The 23,223-nt window shown below is 41.0% G+C and overlaps 1 protein-coding gene across 15 annotated transcripts in view; it reads right to left on the bottom strand.

The window, feature by feature from the left end:
• The window catches only part of SORBS2 (sorbin and SH3 domain containing 2), a 403,972-nt gene that overhangs the window by 137,910 nt on the left and 242,839 nt on the right, over positions 1-23,223 (bottom strand). For 10 of the 15 annotated variants that reach the window (XM_068278687.1, XM_068278672.1, XM_068278679.1 and 7 more), the window contains 2 exons: positions 21,803-22,369; positions 3,937-4,072 (listed from right to left, as the gene is read on the bottom strand). In XM_068278687.1, coding sequence (XP_068134788.1) covers positions 3,937-4,072; positions 21,803-22,369 — 703 coding nt within the window. The remainder of the gene's footprint in view (positions 1-3,936; positions 4,073-21,802; positions 22,370-23,223) is intronic. The other 5 variants (XM_068278681.1, XM_068278683.1, XM_068278682.1 and 2 more) reach the window with 1 other exon arrangement.

The following is a 23,223-nucleotide window of genomic DNA, read 5'->3' as shown; positions in this document are numbered from 1 at the left end:
GCAGTGAATGGGAAGAATGACCAGCACCATCCAATTTGTAGTTATGCTCTTTTATTCATCAGATAACATGACAGCCAGTAATAGCAACGTTTTGAGGCAGTATCACCTCTTTGTCAAGCTTAGCTGCATGATAATACTAGGTTCCCCATCAGGTCCGGATAGGCACGGACCTTTGCCATTGGTTAGATAACCCCAGTGCAAATAGTGCTTCACTCGTGCTCCACTCTGCGGTGCGGCTTTTCACACAACCCCCTTTAAAATACAGGCTCACCAGATGTCATCCACCTCAGTTTTCAGGTGGGTCTCTCGCATAGATCAATTAGCCAACGAACTAGTAGCCTCAGGTTTCCAAAAAAGGGTTTAATCCAAATTTCGCTTAAAAAATCACAATAAAAACAAACATAGCGTAAAACCGTAACAATAGTTGCCAATGCCCTGCGCTGGGTTGCACTCACGTTATACAAATGAATTCTGCGCACATCAGGCTTAAGGGTCAGCCAAGCGGTATCACCTCCACAGCGGTATCGGCGTCCCGTTTCCCGCTGCGGCGCTCCCGCTTGTGTATTAACGTTAGGCCGGCTCTCGTTCCTCAGTATGCTCCCAGTGACGTCAGGCGCTCCAAGCTCCGCCTTACGCGTTTCGTCCGTCAAGGACTCATCAGAAGCTCTGATGAGTCCTTGACGGACGAAACGCGTAAGGCGGTTTTACGCTATGTTTGTTTTTATTGTAATTTTTTAAGCGAAACTTGGATTAAACCCTTTTTTGGAAACCTGAGGCTACTAGTTCGTTGGCCAATTGATCTATGCGAGAGACCCACCTGAATACTGAGGTGGATGACATCTGGTGAGCCTGTATTTTAACCACTTCGCATCCAGACCTTGTTTTCAACATATTGACCAGAGCAGTTTTGACAGTTTAGCTATGTCCCTATTTAATCAGAAATAACTTTGTCCCTACTTATGACACAGAAATGAAATATATATTGTTTTTTTCAAGACAAACTAGGCTTTCATAGTATGCCATTTTTTCCCTCAAACAATTTTGCTTTCTATGAATTTTAATGGTAAAACAAAGAAAAAAATAGAAAAAACATGTATTTCTCAGTTTTACCAATTCCCGTTTAAAAATAAAAAGTGCTACTGTAGATAAAAAAACACACATTTTGTTTGGCTGTTTCTACTGTTTATCAAAAAACTTAGATTATGTTCCTGTCACAATTTATGGTGAAGATATTTGATTCTGAAATAATGCTACAGAGTGTGTTTTTCACTATGAATGAGAAAATAAAAGTATTTTTAATGGTAAAAATCAATGTCATTAGCTCAGGAAACTTATATTCCCGTTCACCAATTAGTCCTGCATCAGATAGTGCCAGAAATGTGCACAGGAGCAAGCCCAATCCTGCACAGCACTGCTTCAATACAGGTCAGTAGATTCTACTGACCTGTGGCTTAGATGAAGTCCCAGAGGACGTATATCTACTGACCTGTGGACGAAGTGGTTAAAGGGGGTTGTGTGAAAAGCCGCACCGCAGAGTGGAGCACGAGTGAAGCACTATTTGCACTGGGGTTCAATGTTATATAAACAGTAATGCACTATGTTGAGGTCTTCTAACCCTACAGGTTGTGTTGTAAGAAGAGGAGCGCTGTCAATACATAAACATTAAGACTTTTCTGTGGATTAATGATAGCGAAAACTCTTGACTCTGGTTTGATATATAGGATTATTTAAAGGTTTAATGTCGACAGGGTGGGCGCATTCTGTATCATTATAATTGGTTAGATAACGTTGTGCGTATGATTGGCTGTTTGTGCATGATGTTTTCTATATAAAGGGTGTTCACATATATTGCCTTGTATCATGCAGCTAAGCTTGATAAAGAGGTGATACTGCCTCGAAACGTTGCTATTACTGGCTGTCATGTTATCTGATGAATAAAAGAGCATAAAGCTGGCCATACACTGGCCCGATTTCCTGCCATTTCGACAGCAGATTCGATCACTGGGATCGAATCTGCTGACAATCGTTCGCGCTACACGCCGAATTTCGATCCATTTCGTCCGAACCCGTCGATCGCTCCGTGCGGAAAATTACCGTCGATCGCCCGCGAGTAGGGAGCGCGTCGCTAGGGGCGTTTGACTGCCTGACGACCGACACAATAGAGCGGCAATACATTACCTGCTCCGCCGGCGCGACTACCCCCGGTCACCGCTGCTCCGTGTCCGCGCTGGTCTCCGGCATGCTGCAGTTCCTCCTGCCCGGCAGTAAGTTTAAACAGTAGAGGGCGCTCTACTGTTTAAACTTCCTGCCGGGCAGGAAGAAGCAAAGCATGCCGGACCTGGAGACCAGAGCACAGACAGAGCAGCGGTGACCGGGAGGACTCGCGCCGGCGGAGCAGGTAATGTATGCGGGTTGCGGCGGCAGCAGCACCACCACCACAAATGATTGTGAACGGTTTCAGGCTGAAATCGGTTCACAATCTGCTTGCAGTAAAGGTAGCCATACGATCCCTCTTTGATCAGATTCGATCAGAGAGGGATCTGTTGGTCGAATCTGATGGCAAATCGACCAGTGTATGGCTACCTTAACTACAAATTGGATGGTGGCGGTCATTCTTCCTATTCACTATAATATTGGTAGATTAAATGGATATTGGGTAGCAAATAATATTAATCGGTGTTCTCCACAGGCTCTTTTAGCCGGGTGCTCCACCTGGCTAGCTTTGGTGAGCACCCGGCTGTCATCGTCTCACCTCCTCTTATTCTGTAAGCAGAGTTGCGCACAGAAGCACCGGCCCTGCATTCTCTCATCTCGCCCCACCCGGCTACTTTTTCATGCCACCCGGTTGGAAAAAATTTCTGGGGAGAACACTGATTAATCATTAACATTTTGCGGTCCATCATGAAACTTAAATCTAACTGCAAAATTCACAGGTGGAAAAAGCAACTGCACTACTGTACTAATCACTATCTCCCACCCTAGAATTAAAATCAGGTGAATCAGATTTCGTGTAAATAAATCTTTAGAACACCTCCAGAAGAAGCTTTTAACTTTTCATATTCAAATATTTAGCTGCTTTTTGCAATTTGAGACAGCATAGTGTTACCAGAAAAACCTGATACCAACTGTAAAGCATGGTGGTGGAGATGTTATGGTCTAGGGGTGCTTTGCTCTGTCAGTTTCATAGCACCTCACTAATGTAGAATCCAATTTGCCTGTATATAATGTTAATGTTACTTACTTATTACAATCAAGGGTGTACTAAGTTTTTTCATAGTAGGAAATTTTCATGCCCCTTTCACACTGGAGGGTTGCGTTACCCTGTTTTGCCACAGGGTAACGCTTTGCCAATGAAAGTGTATGGGGCATTTCATACCGTGTGCGGTGCAACGCGATCCGCTTGAATTGCCCGATTCTCTACAAAAGCAACAGTGCGTTTGGCAGCAACATGCATGACAACGTGCGTCGAACCGGAAGTCATGTAACTCTATGGCAACGCAGCTTTTTATTTTTTATGGTGCTCACGTTGCAGCACACGTGCAGAAACGCATTTTTTCAAAACACTTCCGCACAATTCGATTTTCAGCCACAGGAAGTGAGTGCTACTTTCTGCTTGGCTTGCAGCCAGAGGGGGATTAGCACGCATTGCCGCGGTAATTCCCGAAGGCTATTTTTAGTGCCACTGCTAGTGCCAGTTAGCAGTGTGAAACCAACCTCAATGTTTTATATAATAAGTATTTGCATCGTTAATTTTTCACATTCTTTTTTAAACAGTTACATCAACTCTATTTCATGTTCTATTTGAATGAAGATAAAACCAGATGTATCCACATTTTCAAAAACGGAAACCTGTTCACAAAAATGAAAATAAAAATCTCTCTCATGAGTATAAAAATGAAATGCAAGATAATGATTTAACATGTGTCAATGACCTACCCAATGCTCTGCTCTGTTGCATGGCAATGCTGGAGTTAAGCGATGGTGGAGAGGGATATGTTGGAGAGAATGGCCTCTGAAAGTGACTCATTGGACTGGATGGACTGCCTGAATTCCCATTAACTGTGACTGGAGTCTGTGAAAAAGATATGGTGAAAGCAATATGCTTAATACAAAGTCTTTTGAATTACGGACCACACACAAAACAAGACAGAAAAATAACATGGTTATAATTCAGCAACAAATTCAGCACACAAATGCACAGTAACCCGCATCCAGCTGCACAATCACTACACAGGCCACAAAGACAGGGTTAGTATGTTAAACTACAAAGGTAAAGGACACAGAAAACTATAATATACTTCACTCAGGGCCGGATTACCGACCAGGCAACAAAAGAAGTCGCTTGGGGCCCCATTCAGAATCAAAGGGGCCCCATCAGCACATAAACCAGCCCTCGCCATCCTGTCAGCGGTGGCTGGATGGTATAATGGTTAAAGGGACTCTGAGCAGTGCAGTAACGATGGAAAAATGCATATCATTTTAAAGCTCCCTTTCTCCTCTTTCCAATGATATATAAATCGCCGCCCTATGCCTTTTAGTTTTCGCTATTTTCACGGCCACGGCAATTTCGATCATGAAAATAGCGAAAACTAAAAGGCGTAGGGTGGCAGTTTATCTATCACTAAGAAAAGCGCGATATAAATGTTATTTGTCTTGTCTTGTCAAATGATGCCGTGCGCTGCTCATTGTCTTCAGAGCCAGGCTCTCCTCCTAGGTCCCCCTCCTGCTACTGTGCGCTCTGCCACTGCCCACTCCTCCCTCCCTTCCCACAGAGAACCACAGCTGCAGCAAGAATGATAGCAGCAGATGGCAAACGCTCACTCACCTATCCATGATCCAAGCGATAGAGATCCCGTCATTTGAAACCCATCTGTCTCTTCTACAGTGCAGCCGCTCTCTCTGAACTTCCTGATTCTCAGATCAGACAGGAAGTAGTAATAGTAGTAGTAACAGAGCGGCAGCACTCTAGAGGAGACAGATGGGCTCCGGATGACGGGACCTCTATTGCTTGGATCGTAATAGGTGAATGTGAGTCATCTGGTGCTGTCATTCTCCCCCGCTGAGGCTGCCTTCTCTGCTGGACTATTGTATACATTAGGATGGAGGCTGCATGGTGGCTGTCTAGTTTGGGAAGAAATCGGTTGTTCGGTGGTGGGGGTGGTTATGTAATTCTGTCTGGGGGAACGGCTTCCGGTTTGGCGGTGTCCAGAGCTTTCTGCTATTGCCAGGCTGGAGATGCAGGGGGGAAAGTGCTGCTGCTGTGATATCTGGCGCCCTCTTCACAGGGATGCCCCAGCCCCTGAGTGCAAATGTCCCAGCCATTCATCTCTCACTCTGCATTTTGCCGCTGCTATTTCCTGCATTGTGTACCCACAGAGAAAAGCGGGCTGTTGCCCATAGCAACCAGTAGCTCGGCTGCCCCGGTGAGTGCGGCATGTTGCTGTGCAGCTGCATCTTCTGATTCTATTACGACATGATGGGGGGCCCAAATCAGTTACTTTGCTTAGGGCGCCATTTAGCCTTAATCCGGCTCTGACTTCACTCCACTACACGCTGTCTCTTTGTGTGAATTACACTTTGGACAATTAAAGCACTGGCTTCAAAAAGAAAAAGAAAAATAGAAAAGGTTACAGATCTCCCCCCAAACCTATAACAGCAGAAAAACAAGTATTTTAGGAAGTTGTAGTTTGGCTCAGTCTTCTCAGGGGATCCCCAAGTATTGTCAGCAATCAATTTTATCCATGTCAGCCATAATGCGAGATAACAGATTTAACAGAACCGGAAACTATGTCGTTTTTGACAAGCGGTGAAATCCCCATAGACTGCAGGCAATTAACATAGGCAGTGTGCTGTGATGGCTTGCTGTTCTCACAGCTGTTGCAGTGCTTATAACTGAAGCGCAATGTTATGAGAATGACTTATGAGTGCTATGGATTCCAGATCAGCAGTTTACTAGATTGTGGGGAACATATTCACCTCTTATTGAGGTTTGTTAGGAGAACTAAAAATTATTTTTTTTTTTGATGCAGAGAAAGTGTAAACAGACGCTTATTCCTCCCTGGCTGCCACTGGGATTGTGAAGCTGCAGGTAGCCATGGCATTTCAGACTAAGTAATGGTGAGAGAGATGCTCTGAGCATGTGTGATGTAGGAGAAGACCAGATATACAAAGTCCTAGAGAAACAGCTGAAGTAGTCTCCACAGAGCTGAATGCTAGAATATAATTGCAGGTTGTCTTATGGATGAGGTAAAAGCAGACCTAAAGTGTAAAAATAAATGCCATGCTGTCAACAGTCCATAGAAGTTATAATAGAGTAGCATGAATAAACGGACCTCTTGTGCCAGGAAATACAGGTTTTGTTTAGCCACGACCTCTTGAAAACTGCCACGGCAGTTTTCTACTATTGCAAAGGCTTGTAAGAGATTGTGCCAAAGGAGGGCAGAAGGTAGCTCTTATATCAGCCCAGGTATGTTGTGTCCCACTGAGCCAGTCAATCAAAGAGAGGAATGGAGTAGAGAGTGTAGCGTTAACTAGATTATTCACAGACACCCAATGGTGCATAACAAAGCTGCTGCAGTGCTTCCCTCCCCCTTAATACAAAAATCGCCTGTTACTGCAATGCATAAAAAAGGGTGAAAAAAAGTCATAGTACGTGTCAGTCTGCCTATTTATAACTTTGAAATTTACACTTTGGCCCCGATCCCATTCACGTTTTCTCCTAAGTTTTCTCCTAGGAGATAATTATCTTCTGTTTAAAATAACGTTTGCTCTCTGCATTTGAAAAAGTACCAAAACGTAGGTGAAAAAAAGTACTGTCAAAATTATTCTGAGTATTTTCTTGCTTGCCGGTGGCTTAAAAGGCATTTTATTTTTAATGTCAAAATATTACCTAATAGAATACTAGAAAAAGTGAATTGGATCACATCCCTCAGGTCCACTTTAAAGCGGGACTGTCAACCACAAATTCAAATTATATTTAAACACTGCACTGTGTCTTTAATGCTGCCAGAAATCTCACCCTGCAGTGCCAGCTCTCCAATCTGTTCAGTAATGCCTCTACTGTAATCATCTTATCTCAGTTACCCAGGCTCTATTCTCTAGCTGTCACCAAAGACAGTGAGAGAGGGAAGCTTGTCATCTCCCCTCCCACATTCCTCCTGCTTATCTCTGATTGGGCTGAGCACACTGCAGTGACAGGCTAAGGCTGAAATCTGATGCTTGTGCTTACAGTGGTTAAAATACAAGCCACAATGACTCATCACATTGGAGGGGAACTGAGGGAAGAAATGACATCAGTGATTTAGTCTCAGACTGTGGGAAAAACAAATGGCTCCTAACAGGAACAGAATTCTCTTCATTTACTATATAAAATTCACTGAAATCAAAACGTGGACAGTACAATACATCTGTTATGTAAGTAGAGCAAGTATTTATCTACTTATATGTGTGTTTTTTATTTCTGGTATAGTGTAGTGATCCTCCTGCTTTAAGACTAATACACTATCTGCAATGCAGTGTTGTACACAAATGTTAATTTACTGAGCTGAGAGATGCCGCTAAAATGATCAAATGCCTGGTCTGCAGTAAATATGCATTTTCAGCAAGGACTTCCCATTGATCCATTTGCAAAATGATCAATGATAAATTCAAATAAGCCCCTTGTGGGAAATTCAAATCAGTCTCACTGGGATTAATTTGAATTTCCTGCCAAGCATCCTATATATGGACCAATAGCAATGCTCAGTATTAAATTTCACGATTTTTGAATTTCCTACTTGCAACTCCTATTGGAGTAATGGATCCATGAACAGGAAATTCAACTATTCTGCAAATGGTATTCCAGGTGACTTTAGCTGCAAGATGTGGTGAGGAAGTACGGCAGGTGGCGCAATGCAGGCAAGATAAAATTAAAAAATTAATAAAAAAAATAATAAATTACAAAAGAAAATGGAAGCGCGCAGAAGAAATAAATATACAGATGTGGAGAATGAAGTCTGCTGGTGAAAAAATGATACATTGAAAATAAATATGAAATAACAGAAAACCGTTTATTTTATCAAAATATTTGTATGTTTAACGAAAAGTATTTTTATATGTGTATACATAAATGTAAAGGAATATGTTTAAAAACATTCCTGCATACAAATACTCTTCGGCACCAGCCACTATTGCTGTTTAGTTATTGAGCACTGCTGTCTTCACAAGCGGCAGAAAGCCAGTCATGTAAAAAGGGCACCGCGCACATGAGGTCATTTGGGCGCCGCCATAGGCCGTAAGGTGAATCACGGTTATAGCTGTGCTATAGCTGCGGTTATAGCTGGGCACCAGCAAAAGACACAAGCCAGACTATGATAAAAACAGCACAATTCAGCCGCTAGCAATAGCCAAATGGCATCTTACCCCCACTGTACAGCACGTTGGAAGGGGAATAGTAATAAACGCATTCAGGTAAACCATTTTTTGGCTTCACCCTGCGCCCAAATCGCCAACCCCCCTTTTACATGTATGTGCAGAGAGATGGTAGGGTTCAACTTTGTGATGTCCCATACTTCTTTTGTAAGGGCCTGATCCCACTAACGCAGTTGTACGCAGTTGTATCCGCTTTTCAGCATCTGTAACATTGATGTGTTGCTGAAAAGCGGACACAACTGCGTTAGTGAGCTCAGGCCCTTAATCACCCTGGCGTTCTATTTTTTTGTGGCGCTCGGCCGCGGGTGGGTTTTTTTTAACCTATTTTTTTTTGTATCATGTAGCTAGCCTAGCGCTAGCTACATGATTCCCCCCTCCCTGCGCCATCCCGCCCACCCCTCCGATCGCCGCCGGCGATCATACCCAACAGGAAATCCCGCTCTGAATGGGATTTCCTGTTAGGGCTTCCCTCATCGCCATGGTGATGATCGGAATGACGTCGACGTCATGACATCAGGGGGAGTGCCGATCCACCCCATAGCGCAGCCTGGCAGTGATTGGTCTTGGGGGGCCTCTTTCACGGCTCGGCGGCGATCAAATTAAACACGCAGCTAGCAAAGTGCTAGCTGCGTGTCTAAAAAAAAAAAAAAAAGACCCACAAGGGGCTGAGATATCCACTGCGGCAGTAATGGACGAGCTGAGCTCGTCCACACTGCTAAGGTGGTTAAGGTAATGCAGGATGACTATTTGTTTGGTGATTACAAGTTTTTCTTTAAGTTAACCACCCTACATATGTCCTATATTTAGGAATATCACACACTGCATAGAAAGCAATTCCTGATGCTCCCACTAAGTGTTTTTGGCCTGAATTGAATTACAGTAATACACACATTTATGTAAATTCCTGTGTGCGCCGGCAGGGGTAAATAATACTTTTACCATCAGCATAAGTGTTAGGCTAGACAGTACGCAGTCGGTAGGTTAGAGTTAAGAGTAGGTAAGGAGGGGTTAGTGTTAGGCATAGGTAGCAAAAGGTTAGTGTTAAGAGTAGGTAAGGGGCATGTTAGGTGTAGGCAGTCGTATGTTCGTGTTAGGAGTAGGTAAGGGGGGGGGGGGTTAGTGTTAGGAGTAGGTAAGGGGGGTTTAGTGTTAGGAGTAGGTAAGGGGGGTTAGTGTTAGGAGTAGGTAGTCGGTAGGTTAGTGTTAGGAGTACAAATGGGGGGGGGATTTACTGTTAGTGGTAGGTAGATGTAGGGTTAATGTTAGGGGTAGGTAGAGGTAGGGTTAGTGTGAGAGGAAGGTTAGTCTTAGATCTGCATAGAATTTCGGACGAAGTGAATTAACCAGGTTCACCAACAATACTGACTTCTGCCCTCACATTTCTGGTGCAGGCCCATTAATATCTATTTTTGCCGTGCAAAGCTGTAGTGGCTAAAAAGCATAAATGTGTTCTTGTGATGAGCAATTGGAACATATACGGTAATTATGATGGTTTAATTAACTCAAAGAAAATGCTCCTTATTTAGCTTTTGGATTTTTTCTTGCCAATCATATTATAGCATTATACAGCAACAATGAAAAAAATATGCTACTAAAAACAGTAGTGCTAACTGACAAAGAAAAGACTAAAGAACTCTTAGGGCCCGTTTCCACTAGAGCGAATCTGCATGCAGATTCGCTTAACCAATACAAGTGGATGGGGCCATTTCCACTTGTCAGGAATTCTGTGCGGTCTGCTGTGCAGAAAAAATCTGCACGGCAGAGCCGTCAGAATTCGCATGCCGCACACGAATCGCCGGTAATGTAATTTAATAGGAAAACTGCAAGCGTTTTTGTCTTGCGGGTTTTCATGCATTTTCGCGTGCGTCGTTGCATAAAAACCCATGTCAATGCTTACCGGCATTGACATGGTTAAAATTGCATAGCGCAAACCGCGAGAAATTCCGCAAGAAAATCTGCATGGAAATGCGAACGAATCCACACCCGCATGCGGATTCGTTGTCGCGTTTTTTGCGATGGTATTGCAACGCACAAGTGGAAACGTACCCTTAAACTGCTGGCCCAAGCACTGTATCAGAAACCTTATTTTATTAAATAATAGTTGAAATAAGACCAGCCAGTCTGGGCAACTACTTTTTATAGTATTTATTTTAGCAATGTTTCTGTCTCTAGCTACATGAGCGAGGGCACGAGAAAGAGGATAAAAGAGCAAAGTAGAGTCATGTGACTCCTGCAAGTGGTTTCTGTATCCGTCCACCCCATCTACACACTACCTTTATCACTGTGTCAACTTATAGCTAATATATAATTTACGGTAGCTAATATATGACAAATTTCAGTAATAAGCTAAAAACGCCAATAACCTAAATGGAGTTAATCACATAGTTAATAGCTAAGCTAAGGTAAACACAATAGATAGGAAGACGCCAGCAAAAGTTTATGAAATGTCAGCATTTTATCTTAAGAGCATCAACTTAAAATGTACGGTTATGTCTTTGCTTGGGATAGAAGCTACTGTTAAAAGCAGATAGATGCCAGTCAGCAGAGCATAAGACAGACTGGATATCAGTCAATGCACTCTCTACGATGCACTATTTTTTTTTAGCTGAAAAGGTTATATCCCCAAATTACGTTTTATTTTGAAAGCGCAGTATCATCCAGCATTTGGCCACTAAAGCACAGTGTTATAAAATACTGAATGTCCAAAATCGAAATTGCTGGAATCAAGAGCATTTAATGTTAAGTAAGAGGCAAAGCTAGATTCCATGGACATGCTATTCTATTTTTATAACGTGTATTCACACCATTAAAGTTGGGTTCATATGAGGTTTAACATTAGTGTTAGAGTTAGCGCAAGTGTTTTAGAAAGTTGTCCTAGGCCAGTGTTTCTCAAACCTGTCCTTGCGGTTCCCCAATGGTGCATGTTTTTCAACCTCACCTATGCACAGGGGGAGCAATTAGTGTCTCAGCTAGGTGAATTCCATGTAGCTGAGACACTTATTACCCCACCAGTGCTTAGGTGAGGTTGCCTGCATAACATGCACCATTGGGGGGGGGGGGGGGGGACTGAGGGGGTCGCAAGGACAGGTTTGAGAAACACTGACCTAGTTAGTGACATGGGTAAGAAGTCTCTAAAGACAATGGCATGGCTTTAGGTGGCTCACCATTTGTAATTTTTATTGCTGCTATTCAGCCATGCATGGTCCTCAAGGTTTATTGTTAACAAATATTTCAGAGTTCATGCAGGATTATGCACATTTTGTATGCAAACATACGTTGCTTGAAAGTCGACCAATCAATTTAAACCTTGATTGGTCCATTTTCATGCTGCAGACATTTGCATACAAAATTTACATGATCTTGTATGGATTATCTGGATCATTGTAAATATTTGCATCTCATTGATCAACCCTATTAACTAGAGGTATGCACCAAAAATACAATACTGAGGTACCAATAGCAGGAGGCTAAAGCAGATCAGTCAGTGAAAATATATAGCTTCTTGCTGTACAAGTGCCTGGAGCCTTCAACCATTCCTAGGCCCAGTCCTGCTCATATTTCTAGAGGGAAGGAATAATCTGGGAAATAGAATACACTGGGTGGAGGTGTATGGGGGGGAAAAGGGGTATCTAACAGCAAGTACCATGATGCACAGTAGAGTTTATTGTTAAAGAGACACTGAAGCGGAAAAAAAATTATGATATAATGATTTGTATGTGTAGTACAGCTAAGTAATAAAGCATTAGGAGCAGAGATAGAAGTCTAACATTTGTTTACAGTACAGGAAGCGTTAAGAAACTCCAGTTATTTATGCAAATAGCCATTGAGTTCTAGGACTTTGAAAGTTGCAGAGAGCTCTGACTTCTGATTAGGTTATCTCAGCTGTATTGTGTTTTTCTTTTGCAGAGAATAGTTCAGGACAGGTCAAAAGTTCACTGCCTGTTCTGTAAAAACATTTAGAATGCTGAGTAATGTGTAAATTGCAAAAAAAAAGCTGTGTAAGTGAAAATAAAAAAGAGAATTTTTTTTTTGCTACCAATGTTCTAGTAATTACCCCTACTACACAACCAATTCATGATAATATATATTTTTTTTCTCGCTTCAGTGTCTCTTTAAAAGATAGCAAAACAAAAACAAACAAAAACAAAAATACACACAACTTTTGGACAATGGCCTCAATTCACTAAGCATTTTAGACTTGTCTACAGATGGTTTTTAGTCTACTGATGGTTTGGAGTAATGTTTTAGACCTGTTTTTAGACCTGGTCTAACATTCAGTAATTACACAATTCACAAAGGCAAACAAGGAGTAACCACACCCACTTTTTCTGACAGAGATTAGACCAGCTGATGTCTGTTGGTAAAGTAATTCTGTGAGGTATTTTAGATGTGAGGATGGAACCTTTTGAATTAATTATGCAGGAGTTTAATTGTATGCAGCGGAGAGCTCATCAAAGGAGAAGGGCGTCGGTCATAGCTACTTGTTTGTGAATTGCACCTTTCATTATTTCCCCTGCTTTACCCACCTAATTGCCAAATGGTTTAGACAAGGTCTAAAACATTTGGTAATAGTGAATTTCCCTTTGATGCAACTGACCAAACCATCAGTAGACTAAAAACCATCAGGAGACTAGTCCAAACTGCTTAGTGAATTGAGGCCATTGTGATTGTTTTCTATTTAAGTTGTGTACAAAAAAAGAAGAAAACAAAGTCACTGTTTATCTGTGAACAGAACCATGCTGCATCAATTATCCATAGTCTTGATCTCAAGATATATCTTTGATGTATTAGATTAGCATGGTCAGTCTAGGCTTGGGGCATGTAGCTTTATGGTGTAGGTCAATTCAGGGTAATGTTATGGTAAAGCCCTGTACACACCCTGATTTTGTGCCATTATGCATGTGTGGCTTGGCTGAGATGCATGTTTTGCCCTATGTAGAGGAATTAAGCCTCGTAATTTTGCTGCAGCCCTCAGCTACTTACCCCATGTTTTAGCGGCTACAGAAGAAGGGTATGCCTGTGCAATGATTTTGATGGCTGAAATGATCATGCAAAATTCAGTATTTGAACAAGCTTTTAGGTTAGGGTTATTGATTAAGTTTTGGGGAAGTTATTAAGATGGTTTAAATATTAGATCAAGACAGTGGATTAGAATTAGCCAAAGGAAAGGGTTAAGCTACCCACACACTAGACATTTTGTTGCCCAAAGTGATTGGTGTGGGTAGCTTTGTGGTGTTATATAAGCCTCCTTGTATTGGATTTGGCTCTAGCCTCCTGGCCCCTCAACCTGAATGATGTAGTAAAACTTTATTAGGGCACAGGAAAGGGGGACAGCATGAAGTTATTTCAATGCATTAGTGTTAATTCACTAAAGAAGCTTGCCTTATTAAGATGTATTGATAAGTTTTCACAGTGAGAATGTAATTGTATTACTCCAGTCCTTAAAGGGGCACTACAGCGAAAAACTGTAACATTTAAAACATGTGCAAACATATACAAATAAGACGTAAAATGAGCCATAAATAACTTTTCTCCTATAATGCTGTCACTTACAGTATGCAGTAGAAATCTGACCAAAGTGACAGGTTTTGGACTAGTCCATCTCTTCATAGGGGATTCTCTGCAAGGCTTGTATTCTTTATAAAGATATTCCCTAAAAAGGATTGAATGATGCTGACCAGCTTCCCTGCTCCCTACACAGTTTTTTGGCAGTTGGACAGAGCAACTGCCATTCACTAAGTGCTTTTGAAAATAAATACATCCCTGAGAATCCTCTCTAAAGAGATGGACTAGTCCAAAACCTGTCACTTCTGTCAGATTTCTACTACCTACTGTAAGTGACAGCAACATAGGAGAATAATTTATGGCTCATTTTACTCTGGAAAAAAATGTACTTCTTATTTGTATGTTTGCACATATTTTAAATTTACAGTTTTTTGCTGTAGTGCCCTTTTAAGTGACCACTTCTGTAGCTATTCTTACATACAGTAGGAGAGGAGCACATGCAGGCAGGATGTAGCTCCTCCTCCTCTCTCCCATCGGGAAGATTACATACAGCCTGCAGGAGTAGCCTGTGTATGGCAGTCAGGGAGAGAGAGAATGAAAACGTGTGTGTGTGTGTGTGTACACATGTGTGTGTGTACGTGTGTGTGTGTGTGTGTGTGTGTACGTGTGTGTGTACGTGTGTGTGTGTACACGTGTGTGTGTGTGTGTAAGTGTGTGTACGTGTGTGTGTGTACACGTGTGTGTGTGTGTGTGTACGTGTGTGTGTACGTGTGTGTGTGTGTGTGTGTGTGTGTGTACGTGTGTACGTGTGTGTGTGTACACGTGTGTGTGTGTGTGTGTGTAAGTGTGTGTACGTGTGTGTGTGTACACTTGATGTCTCTCTCTTCCGCTCTCTTTGTGTGCTTACTGTGTGTTTTTTATCTCAATACAGAGTCCCCTTCTGCATAAAATACTAAAAGATAAAGCAGACAGCTCAGAATCCTCCACTTTACATTGAAGTCTCTAGTAACACTCCACTTAATGACAGCTCAGGTCAGGTGATAATTCCTCACATACTTTGGAGTTATCACTTGCATTCCTCTCTGTGAATTAACATATCATTAAGCTTAGACTCTTTTAACTTAAGGATTGAAACCTTAACTTTACAAATCAATCCTTAACTTAAGGACAGGATCCTTAATTTAAGGATTGCATGACATAAATTGCTTACTGAATACCAAATGGTTGGCAATAACAGTAAAAAGCTGAATCGTTATTGAAAGACAGGAGATAAACTTATTAAATTGTGGCCAACGGGTTTCCTTTTATTCCCTCAGACTGATGCCCAGCAATAAATAGGGAAATGTGTATTCTCATGCAATTTTCCCCATTTATTAAAGTGGAACTGATCACGCTTCCTGATGTGCAAAGAGTCTTGGAAGTCCACTGCTCTTTGCTATATCCTTCTGTATAACCATAAGGGTAGGATGGGATTGCATCCTATCCAATGACCGTAACCACAGCAGTGTAGTAAAGGGAACCTGAAGTGAGAGGCATATAGTGACTGCCATATTGATTTGCTTTTAAACAATACTAGTTGCCTGACAATCCTGCTGATCTTTTGGGCTGCAGTAGTGTCTTACACACCTGAAACAAGAACGTGGCTAATCCAGTCAGACTTTAGTCAGGACATCTGATCTGCATGCTTGTTCAAGGTCTATGGCTAAAAGTATTAGAGGCAGATGATCAGCAGGACAGCAAAGCAATTGCCATTGTTTAAAAGGAAATGACTATGGCAGCCTCTATATCACTCTCACGTTAGGTGTTCTTTAACAGGTTTCGGTCCTTGCTGATTGAAATCTATGAACTGTTTGGGTGCTGCTATTCCTGCCGTTTGAGATGGGTGTACCGCTTTTGCTGTAAATTTTCGGAATGCTTTGATCTCTCTCTGTACTAGCAGAAAATTTAGAAACTGAAAGCAGAAGTCCTCTGTCTTACACTGTGCCGTATTGACAAGTGGCCATAAATACACATTACCGCAGTACTAATTAGAAGCTGGGCAATGTAACAAATAAGAAATAAAAAAGTGCTAAAATAAATTGGCCTGGAGCACTTGCAAGCCTCTAAATAAATTTGCTGCTAAAGGGTTAAATGTGCTTTTACATAACTTGTCATGTTAAGGATACTTTTTGTGTTGTGCCTAAAGTACACCTGGCCCCAGGCAAAGCGGTCTAAAGTAAGTATAGGGGTATGTTCATTCTGGATCCACATCGCTCTATGCATTGTCCACTCCTCTCCTTGTTACCCAACACAAACAAAGAAGTTTGTAGATCCATTCCCTTAGGCTGTTTTGCTTTAATCCAATACAGGCCACCTGTGAGTGTGGTAGTGAGTTATGTTGGTTTCCTAAAAAGTAAATCTGGCAAACCTGATGCCATTATAAAAGAAAACAGTTATCATAACTGAGTGCGGAAAGCTTTGGGGGCCCACATCATTGCAAATTGATGAGTGTTAGCAATATCATGAAAAGCAGCGTTGCGATGAGGTTAAAGTACACCTGAACAGAGTGAAATATTAAAGAGACACTGAAGCGGAAAAAAAATATGATATAGTGAATTGGTTGTGTACTATGAATAATTACTAGAAGATTAGCAGCAAAGAAAATATTCTCATACTTTTATTTTCAGGTATATAGTGTTTTTCTAACATTGCATCATTCTCTAATATGTGCAGATTACACAACACTCAGCATTCAAAATGAGTCTTTCAGAGCAGTCTGAAGTAATGACCTCTCCTCTAGCAGAGAAAAAGTAAACAGTTCACTTACAGTTGAGATAATAAAAGTCAGATAACAGCCCTCTCCACGACTAACTTAGTCGTAGAGCTTAATGGCTTGTTTGCATAGAGATAACAACTGGAGTTTCTCAACTCTTCCTGTACTGGAAACAATTAGACTGATGTATCTGATCTTAATGTTTTATTTCTTAGCTGTACTATACATACAAATCATAATATCATCATTTTTTTATTCGCTTCAGTGTCTCTTTAAGCCTGCCATATTTAGTCCCTTTTAAACAATACCAGTTGCCTGTCAGTCCTGCTGAACTGTTTGGCTGCAGTAGTATCTACATTACACACCTGAAACAAGTACACAGCTCATCTAGTCAGACTTCAGTCAGAAGTACCTGATCTCCATGCTTGTTCAGCGTCTATGGCTAAAAGTCTTCGAGGCAGAGGATCAGCAGGACTGCCAGGCATTTTCTACTGTTTATAAGGAAATAAATATGTCAGCCTTATGTCACAGTGTTGAACTGAAATTTCCATACTGAAATTATGTCAATGCAACACTGTGACATAAGGACTTTTTAATGTAGTTCACTGTACTGGACTTCTTTATATGCTATGTAATGAAAAGCTACATTTTATATTACAGTCAGGCCACTAAAACCCTCATCTTTTTCTTTGGTTTCTCTCCTGTTATATATTGTTGTTAGAGGTAATGATACTATTATCATATTCAATATTATAGCTATCAATCTGCTATGCGGTCTTGTCACTCTCACCGCTCGTGCCCGTATTCCGTTGCTGCAGCCCGCTCACTCTGCTGTCACAGTGACAGCAGAGCTTCCATGTCACGGTTAGGAGACTATTTCATTGGCTCCTGACCTTGTGATTACTGTGATCCAATCACAGTAATCACGTTTAACCATTTCAGCCCGCGAGGATTTTTCACCTTATGCATCAGAGCAATTTTCACCTCCTATTCATTCGCTAATAACTTTATCACTACTTATCACAATTTATTGATCTATATCTTGTTTTTTCCACCACTAATTAGGCTTTCTTTGGGTGGTACATTTTGCTAAGAATTATTTTGTATAAATGCATTTTAACAGGATTAATAAGAAAAAAAATGGAAAAAATTCATTATTTCTCAGTTTTCGGCCATTATAGCTTTAAAATAATCCACGCTATCTTAATTAAAACCTATGTGTTTTATTTGCCCGTTTGTCTTGGTTATTATACCATTTAAATTTTTTTTCCCAATCACAATGTATGGCGCCAATATTTTATTTGGAAATAAAGGTGCATTGTTTCCGTTTTGCATTCATCACTATTTACAAGCTTATAATTTAAAAAATGTTTGTAGTATACCCCCTTCAAATGCATATTTAAAAGGTTCAGACCCTTTGGTAACTATTTATGTCTTTTTTTTTTTTAAATTGTAATTTTTTTTTTCCATTAAAAATTTTATTTATGTAATATTTTGGTGTGGGACATAAACAGTAAATTTTTAATGTTGTTATATGTGTAAATTGTAATGTAAAAATATGTAGATGTAGTTTTATTATTCGGCCACAAGATGGCCACCTTCAATTTTTTTCCTTCTTTGTGCTTCTCGCTAAGCGGAAGTACAAGGGGGATGCGGACATTTTTCCGGGCAGAAAAACTGAAGCCTCTTGTAAGAGCGCTTCGGTTTTTCTGCGGGGGACATGGATCGGTGATCGGGAACCATGTTCCTGTTCACTGATCCCAGGGCTACCGGGGGACACCACGGGGGCGCGCCCGCGATCGCGCGCTGAAGCGCTACACCGCAGCAGAGCAGCCGCCTGGACGTGAGCTTCACGTCCTGGCGGCAGAAATGGTTAAACAGGGTGAAGAATGGCTCTGGTCCTTAAGGAGACAGAACTGTCCAGTCATAAAGTGGTTCAGCTAAATGATCACAATATGCAAAATACATAAACAAATCAATTATTTAGTATGCTTGCCCTTTTTGGGTTTTCCTCTGATTTTCACACTGTACATTACATCACCCCAGTGCAGGTTTCGAAAAAAAACACTTTACATTATTAACACAAAACGGATAAAAATCCAATTAATGTGGGATAAATTAAATCTAGTGTTGCAATTAAAGAAAATTGCCTGGTTAATGGCTAAATGGATTAATAATATGATACAAAGCTTGGGGAATTGCAAGGGCCTCTGTGATGATATAGTGATTGCTCCTTAATGGAGAATGTTACCAGCGTCCCCAGATCAAATGTACTGAGCTCAGAGCTACATTCAAGTAATTGCACAGCACAAACTGTCTCATACATATGAAAATGCAGTCTTGCTGCAAACAATGGTAGAACAGATTGAGCAGACAGCTTCATATAGTATTAAAATAATTTAGGATTCATATTAGGATTTTTCTTACTATAACACATACTTGAAGGAAGCACAGCAGGTGATTTGGGCTAGGATATTTGGATTTGTTATGATCTGTATTGGTACTTCGAGTGCCCAGGTGGTGAGTTGGGCACCCAATGTGATCAGCTATGGAAATACCTAATTAGATAGGATGGTTAGCGGTAGGTATTAGGGTAGGGGATAAGGTTTAGGCACTAGGAGAAAAGGGTTCAAGTGTGAATCGGTGCAGGGTAAGTGCCTAGTAAAATATATGTAATGCACATTACCAGTATTTTTTACCAGGGCTGTGGAGTCGAAGTAAGTTTTGGGTCAGAGCCGGAATCAGTGGTTTCATAAATCGAGGACTTGGATGATTTTGTATCCACTCCCTGCGAGGACTGTGGAGTCGAGGAGTCGGAGCAATTTAGGGTACCTGGAGTCTAAGTCAGTGGTTTCATAAACTGAGGAGTCAGAGTTGGAGTAAGATGATTTTTGTACTGATTGCACAGCCCTGATTTTAACCATCAGCCCAACCCATGCAGCGGTGCTCCTATACGTGCTCAAAGGAAGCCTGTAACAGGCTGCCATTGCCATCATTTTATTTTGAAATCCTAACATCTGGTTAGTGTCTCCACTTTCAATGTCTTCTAAATCACTGAACCAAAATGTATGTAGGTCAGCTGATCTGACCTAGCTGAAGGCTGCAGGATTACTAGAGATGGTCAATGAGATGAACATACCACCAGCTTGCATCCAGATTTAATGAAAACTGCATGCCGCCTGTAATTGGGCAAATCAAATCTACTTCCTGCGGAATATGATTGGTCAAATTTCAAGTTTATTCAATATTAGATTACAACAAAAGACAAGCACGTGGATTTTTGTTTTCCTAACAAATGGCAGTCTGTTCTTTTCAGGTTGTTTTGCTTAATAGTTTATTCACAAACGTACAAATTCAGATTTCTATTCTTACCGGTACTTTGCTCTCCATCACTGGTTTACAATCACCGGTAGTTGCTACTGTTCTTATTAGTCGCTGCCACCCTCATTCACAGAAAATGGCTGTAGGAGGGCAATACATGTGGAATCGCATCCTTTGTTACTTTACTGTTAGTAATTTCCAGTGCTGAAATCTGTAAATTCTATTTGTTCCAGTGCAATAAAAGTGATAAAAGGCCTCTGATGACAGCCTGCTGTAAATCTGCTATTCATGTGCAATCTTACCACAGATTGTCAGCCACCATCATTTGTTTTAAATCAGACATCTGTACACAAAATATACTAAAATAATGAAGGACCACGTCGTTGGAACGCGTACAGGTAAAATGACCTCTTATCACCAGAGAGCCCCATAAGGCCCGAGGCAGGTGTCTGGGTAACCTTGTGGGTAATCTAGCCCTGGCCATAGAGATTAAAAAGATGGATTTATAATGCCAAATACATTATGAGATTTTCTGGTAGATTTCTTGCCAGACAGATTATTTCCAGCATGTCCGATCTGATTTCCAATCGACTTTCCATTCACGTCTATGGAAAATCGATTGGAAATCACATCGGACATGCTGGAAATAATCTATCTGGCAAGAAATCTGCCAGAAAATCTCATTGTGTGTATAAGGCATTAAACTAAAATAAAGGACATGACTTTTCAATGTTTTCTGACCTGAAGGTTTTTAGTGTTGTATAATGGGTATTGCTGAAAGGTTAGCAAATTCGCATTTTAGCATGAACCTATACGGCAATTTTTAAAAAAATAAATCCAGGCCATGTAAGTGAAGAACCATGAAACATCCTTCCCATAGTTTTAACTTTGTAAAAATGCTGCAGTTGCAATATTCTGGCATGAACCCTGCATCCAACCTCCCTACCACCTGCAGTTCTTCCCAGACGACCTCTCATTTAGTCCACAATATTTCTTGCTGAGAATGCAACCAAACTGGCGTTACTCAACTGAAAACGAGCAGAACCATGAACTTTATTGGGAAGCCATTGGAGTTCCCAAAGAGTGTGCGTGTGTGTGTGTGTGTGTGTACTAACTAATTGTAAGATGTAATAAAAGGGATTAGCAAACATGTAATAAAGCAGCTACCTCATGTGACACATGAGCTGTAATAAAGCAGCTACCTCATGCGACACATCAGCTGTAATAGACAGAGGCTAGCTAGCTATACAGAGGGGCTAGCTAAAGTGACACACTGGTTGTTATATAGAAGCTAACACATCAGCTAAATAGAGGGATTTTCTAAAAAGGGCCAGCGACTGCAAAAAAGAAACATTTTCAAAATAAAGACATTTCTTGATCATAGACATTGTGGCCTAAAATCACTGCATAGGAAAAAAAAAAGCAAAATAAACATATATTTGAGAACAAAACACAACACATGCCTTTACTATGGTGATTTGCAAATCCTTCTTGTTAGCATAAGTTAAGAGTTTCAAATGTATAGGGTCTTTGAATCAATGCATTTAATGACTTGAAATGTTTGAATGCTTTCAAGTTTGGTACTTGTGAAATATGAATGGGGAAAGTATTCCAGAAGTCATTGTAAAATGTCTGGTGATAACATTGATACACAGACCCCTGTACTGCACATGCTGTAACATGCTATGCAATCACGCTACCGTAATTCTAAGTTCCACCTCGCAAACACTACTACTAAGTTAGGCTAAGGTTCTACATCACGGCACTGCATTCCTTTAGCATTGTTAGAGAAGGCACTGGAAACTGTCAGTATACCACATGGCTTTCTTTGGACCATGTTGTTGCAGCTTGCTTTTGTCCAGAAAGACTAGCTGAGCCTTTGACAGTGTCAGGAGACATTGTTGCAGGTTGTCCGTGATATTTCACCTTTTCTTCTGCCTTGTTGTCCAGTCGGGGTGCTATGTCAACAGACAGAGACGCTGTGTGCTTCTCATGGGTGGGGTTATTGACTAGGAGGTTACGGGAGTGCTCTATGGCTGAAGTGGAGTGGGATTTCTGGAGGGTGTTAGATGGACTTCTATTTGAGGAGAACTCTTTCAAGATTAGTTTCAAGGTGGAAATTCTACGCTCCTTTGAATCCTGCTTTCTCTCTGGGTGAAGGTGTTCTGCTTTAGTGCTGAGATTAGATGATGACATTTGTGCATTAGTAGTCATCTGTCTGATGCTTGTGCTCGACTTAGCAGAATACAGGAGACTTCCCTTATTGGTTATAGTCTGAGCACCTGCTGGGCTTATTATAAAGTCGCTCATTAGAGCCTGCTGCTGCTGATAATTATTAGATGATCTGTGAAAACTTCCTTTTCTGGGGGGTGGGAGGGGGGCCTGTTATTTACGTGCAGCCACACAGCAAAAATAAAATATAAGAAGAAAGAAAAAGCATACATTAGCATGTTAGGATTAATCTGAACGTACCCAGCACACAACAGCAATAGCATTCACATCCCCCATCTTGCTTGGTTTGAACAGATTTATACAGATTTAAAAACCTGAAGTACTGAATATATGAACATAAGACCCTCCTTCATATCCATAAGGCCTTATTTACACTTATTGCGCTGAGTTTCATAGCGTCCCATTTTGGAAATGGGATGCAACGCATTAAGTGTAAATAGAGCCTTAACCCATTAGCAGCTTCAATGGAGTTATCTCGTTTGAGATAAGTGCACCGCTTTTAGCCTCAGTTGGAAGAACTTGTGCTGTAAATTCTTAGAATGCTTTGATCTCTCTTTATACTAGCAGAAAATATAGAAACAAAGCAGTAATCCTTTTTTTGTCTTACACTGCCTCCTAGTGACAAGTGGCCATAAATACACATTACAGCAGTATTAATTAGAAGCAGGGCAATGTAACAAATAAGAAATCAAAAACATGCTCAAATACATTGGCCTGGAGCTCTTGCAAGCCTCTAAATAAATTAGCTGCTAAAGAGTTAAAGGTGCTTTTACATAACTTGTTATGCTGTGTTTAAAGGATACCTGTCATGTTGTGCCTAAAGCACACCTGGCCCCAGGCAAAGCAGCCTAAGGTAAACACAGAGGTATGTTCATTCTGGATCCACATAGCTCTATGCACTGTCCGTTTCTCTCCTTATTACCCAAAACAACGTAGTTTGTAGATCCAGTATAAATATACTTTTCTGATTACCTTAGGTGGCTTTAATCCAATACATGCCACCT

The sequence above is a fragment of the Hyperolius riggenbachi genome, chromosome 1 (genome assembly GCF_040937935.1).
Source record: "Hyperolius riggenbachi isolate aHypRig1 chromosome 1, aHypRig1.pri, whole genome shotgun sequence".
NCBI lineage: Eukaryota > Metazoa > Chordata > Amphibia > Anura > Hyperoliidae > Hyperolius > Hyperolius riggenbachi.
The sequence above is the reverse complement of the archived record's forward strand: the minus strand, read 5'-3'. Positions and strand labels throughout refer to the sequence as shown.